Source organism: Brachyistius frenatus, unplaced genomic scaffold, assembly GCF_029030835.1.
Source record: "Brachyistius frenatus isolate BFR_SWC_R1_liver_20210118 unplaced genomic scaffold, ASM2903083v1 Contig_53, whole genome shotgun sequence".
In the NCBI taxonomy this organism is placed as follows: Eukaryota; Metazoa; Chordata; class Actinopteri; family Embiotocidae; genus Brachyistius; species Brachyistius frenatus.
Window position 1 is genome coordinate 2,287,089 of NW_027210652.1, and position 4,686 is coordinate 2,291,774.

At 44.1% G+C, this 4,686-nt stretch overlaps 1 protein-coding gene across 1 annotated transcript; it reads right to left on the reverse strand.

The window, feature by feature from the left end:
* fgf8b (fibroblast growth factor 8b) lies at window positions 1-4,101 on the reverse strand. Its single transcript, XM_069704993.1, has 5 exons — window positions 3,626-4,101; window positions 3,477-3,513; window positions 2,708-2,888; window positions 1,124-1,230; window positions 1-846 (listed from the first exon to the last, which is right to left on the reverse strand). Exons 1-5 carry the CDS (start codon window positions 3,682-3,684, stop codon window positions 550-552), a joined length of 681 nt encoding a protein of 226 aa, XP_069561094.1. The 5' UTR covers window positions 3,685-4,101; the 3' UTR covers window positions 1-549.
* Window positions 4,102-4,686: the final 585 nt, after the last annotated feature.

Genomic DNA, 4,686 nt, shown 5'->3' on the forward strand with positions numbered 1-4,686 from the left:
TTCCTTAGTGGTTTTAATATACACTCTACAATAAATATCTCCATCATTTGATGTAATTTACATTTTTACAGTAAAAATATATTCATATATGTAGAAAAAAAAAACAGGTTACATGTTCTCCAACAACAAAAAAAAAAGGCCTCCTAAAGGCAAGATAGCATGTCCACTGAGGCTCAGATGCTGTAACCACAGATAGCTGCCATGTCTAGCTTCATCGTACACATTTCTCTTTTGAAACATTCTTTATTGCTGAGCTGGTTAACTTCTAACCAAAAGTTTTCATTCTTGACATTATTCTTGAGCTCTTTCAGTAACTTTAAATGCCCCCCTGATTTAATAAGAAAAAGAAAAGTCCTCCCTACAGATTAGATAGTCAATGTTTACATACAATCCAGTTACACAGAATTACATAATGAGTCCACAAATGAGGCAAAACGTGTATGGGCACTTGACTGTGAAAGTTAATCTCGCTCCGAGCACTTGTTCTGTGTTGCAGTGGTTCTTCTGTGCTGGTTCCGTCCACAGTTCTCCCTCAGCGGGTTTGGGTCCTCAGCGTCGCCCCGAGCGCTGCTGATGGGAATGTTTAGTCCGCTTGCTGAAAGCGTGCGCGGGGACGGGCAGAGGGAGCACGTCGAACGGCCTCCTCTCGCTTAGCAAGTGGCCCCTGGGCAGACGCTTCATGAAGTGGGCCTCCCTCTGGTGCTGCTTGGTCCGGGAGGCCTTCCTCGGGCGGCCCTTGCGTGTGAAAGCCATGTACCAGCCCTCGTACTTGGCGTTCTGCAGCGCCGTGTAGTTGTTTTCCAGAACAATCTCGGTGAAGATGCAGTCTTTGCCTCGTCCTTTCCGCTGGGAAACAAGAAAGCGGGGAGAAGTTGAGAGAGTTTGGACGACGTCCAAGGAAGTGGAAACATCATCTTTAATTCCAGACAATCAAATAGTCTTTGAAACCTTCGGAGGGCTGCTCACACAAATCTCAAAATCTAATTTGTTCTGGCTTTTGAAATGTGTCTCAACAATGTGTCGCCATAAGCTGTAAATCTGGAATAACATTTCCCAGAAACAGACAAACTTCAAGATGTGGCTGCAGTCTCATGCAGCCGCAGAACGATGAATTCCAGATTACCTTGCCAATCAGCTTCCCCCTCTTGTTCATACATATGTAGTATCCTGTCTTCACCCCTTTAATGCGGATGCGACTTCCAAAAGAGTCGGTCTCCACTTCCAGTTTAGCTGCACAGACAAAACACATCACAAACAATGAGATGACGGTGATGATGTCACAGAGTCCACTTTCCTCTGAGTGTGTTCTTCACGTACGGCAGAGACTGAATTAAAGTGCATCACCTCATCATTAAACAGCATTAAATTGTCCTGAAAGGATCTTAACCAGGCAGCCAGCAGTCCTCAAGATGACATAAATTCCCTCTTAACCCCTTTTTTTTTGGGATCCGGCAGTCGCCTCTTAACAAAGCGTACGAGCCGTCCAAAATAGCATCAAATGATAGTGATTTCGCGCGGCGTGATTGTTTGTGAATGTCTGTAAATGCCGTGCGGTGATGCAGCTCAGACCGGGGGGATAAAGGAGAGTGAGAACACTGCGGTCGGGGAACCAGCCACAAGCACAGAGCAACGGTCAGATCTGGGCCAGTTACAAGAGTGACACCCACTTAGGATGTGTAGCCAGTTGTGTGCACGACCGACTCCCTCTCTGTGAATGTCGAGTCGAGGCAAAGAAAATCTAAAAGACAAAAAGTGCACCCAGGGAGAGGGAAAGGTTTAAAGTGAAGATGCTGACTTCACCGCTGCTTATAAATTGAGTCATACATTGAGTTGTAAAGCAATGAAAATTCCTCATAAAGTCAGTGTCCAAGAAAGCAGGCGGCCGGCAGAGAGGTGGATGGATGGTTGGTGGCTGCGGTGGAAAGATGGCCAGACACAGAAACCCTCTGGTGACAGGAACTATGCCCCCTTTAACTTTAAGGCAGTTTTTGGTTTGTTTTTTTTCTCTGCTAAAAGTAAAGAAAAACGTCCCTGCTGAAGTCCATCAGCAGGTGTCAAGGACTTTCTGGACCACCAGCACGCTGCAGTAATAAATAATCTGCATGAGGCCATAAAAGATGGCAACCCCGATGCCACTAACGATGTTGACTATTGCTACTATCCTGTTTCTCCTGGCTCCGACTGTTTTTCCTGCCGGCTGCCAAAAACGACAGAATTTATTCTGCCTTTCAACACCGCCCCGCGCGCCATTGAATTTATACAATTCCCGTGTTTGTAAGGTGAACATGTTTCGCATTTTACTGTTTTCAGGAGGTTTTAAAAGCATTGAAATGTAGGAAAAGGATGGCCTTTAGCTGTCACGGGCTTTGATTGATCTGGGCCATAACGCGGGCTTCAAGTTAAGTGCTTTCCCTGACTACATTAACATATGTTGTTGAGCTGCTTATTTATTACATATAAAAACGACATGCAGTCTGATTATGTTGTTGCATACGTCAGAGAGGAAGGTTAACCCAGGATATTCAGTCAAATGTGTAGAAGGTCAATTCCGTGACGTGTCCTCGTGATATTTTGCACGTACCTCTCATCAATTAACTTAAAAGTGGTTAAATGTTAGTTTTTTTTTCTTTTTTGTAAATTCTGGCTTTGGTGGTTCTGACCCACATTCCTCCCCGCCGGTCCCGTCCACAGCTCATTCGGTTCCTACCGTGCACCGCCCCGTCGTCTCCGTTGGCGTTGACCCGCTTGTTGGCCAGAACCTGGACGTGTTTCCCGCTGGTGCGGCTGTACAGCTGGTAGGTTCGGGTCAGCCTGCGGCTCGTCCGGTCCGACAGCCGGCTCTGCTCGGTGACATGGTGCTTGAAGTTAGGAGGAGACTGCACAGTGTTCTGCCGGACAATATAGGAAACACATGTCACGTCACATATGAGATTAGTTGTTTTTAATGCTGCAGAATTTTACTTGACTGCAAATGAGCGAACTGTGAGCAGGCTGTCAGTCAAACGGCCAAAGGCCCTTCACGCCGTTCATTCATCATATTTAAATACAGCAGCCTGCTTTGTGTTCTTTCATTTATTTGTGTTTTGGAGATGCTTTCAAGGAACCCGGCGGATGACATTTCCCTCTGATGCTGATGCTCTTTCAACCCCTTCATGGGTTCTCTTCCTTTTTTCTTTTTTTCTTCTCCTTCTCCTCATTTCAGCCGCTCTCCGTCCACATATGTTTTAACAATTACCTTTTAGGCTGCAGCTTACCTCTTTTCAAGATGTTTGAATTGTTGCCAATTGCCATAGCACTCATAATAAAATGTTTTCATTGTTATTGCAGCCTATTGCAGAAGTAAAAACGGCGGACTATGAGCCGCATAAGCAGAGTTCCTGATACCTGTTAAGTTTTACTTACATTAATTAGCCGGTAGAACTTCATGCAACGTCAGAGTTTTTATTATATTTTATTAAAGTGAAAACGTGAGTTACCTGTGCGTAAAAGCAAAGCGCCGTGAACTGAAGTAGCCTGCAGCAAAAAAAAGAAGAAAAAAAGAAAGCAAAATTAAAAGGTCCAACCTGTTGCTGGAATTTATTGAGGTACACAGACAGCCGTGTTGCGTTGACATGTCTTTACTTACAGATAACCTAACCTCGATGTTCTCAGCCTCATCCTGTAATAGTTCAAATATTGCTTCATGAATACTCCACTGATTCGGTGCTGGAAGCTCTAGGAAATAAAGTTCCTCCTGATGGGGATTTCAGCTCCGTTTTGTTCCCTCTCTTGTTACACATGGAAAGTGATACGCGGGACAATTAAGAGATCCAAAACTGTCACGAGTCCCACGCAGGTATCAGGATCCGCTCTCCTCTCTACTGGTAGAATCAAACCGTTGGGACGGTTTGAAGGCGTTGCGTTGCTATTCCAAACGTAGAAGTCGCTGTCACCAAAGCACCTCCATCAAATCCTCCTCGTGTCACGGAGTTAATCAAAGATGAAGCTTTAAAGTAGAAATCAATCCCCCTGGATTTGCTCTGACACTGAAGGTTTTCTTTTTAGTTTTACGCACGCATCAGCGCGAATATGTGAAATTCCTATAAAAAAAAAAAAATTTAAAAAAAAGAAGTGATTAATCAAAAGAGAGAGAAAAAAAAAAAAAGGTTGAATGACTCGCGAGTAGCAACTCGGCTGTTTGTTCGAAAAGTTGAAGCGACGTTGCCACAGCTGTGTCTAGAAGATGCGCGGAGAGCGAAGCGCCAACGTCAACCTTCCTCCCACACGTGTGTTTCTTGTGGTCGCCTCCAGTCCGCATACAGCATCTGTCTCCCTCCACATTTAAATACTTTAACTTGCGGGAAAGTCAATATCCTCGGCGAGAGCAGGCGGAGCGATCCGGCTGGAGCCAAGTTGAAACTGAATACTTGTTAAGACACTTAGCCTGCAACTAGTTTCCTGCAAATCGTATAAACATTACATCCATCAGTAAGATGAATGTATAATTAAACACTCTATAAGATGAAAAATATAATGAAGTTAACTTATTTTGTGGTTAAAAAGCAGGTTAGATGCACAAAAGAAATCTGATATCAGCATGCCCCTAAAGATCTTTTAATCATTTATTCACAATCATTCACATTAATGTCATTCATGCACACGTCATGATATCACTGGATCATCATGTAAAATCACAGAACACTTTGT

Bases quoted from the DNA above. Each gene is read 5' to 3' on its own strand.
- fgf8b (XM_069704993.1), bottom strand. From the start codon at position 3,684: ATGAAGCAATATTTGAACTATTACAGGATGAGGCTGAGAACATCGAGG. The intron at 3,514-3,625 runs GTAAGTAAAGAC...TTTTTGCTGCAG, and splicing joins ACATCGAGGTTAGGTTATCT to GCTACTTCAGTTCACGGCGC. The intron at 2,889-3,476 runs GTAACTCACGTT...ATTGTCCGGCAG, and splicing joins CGCTTTGCTTTTACGCACAG to AACACTGTGCAGTCTCCTCC.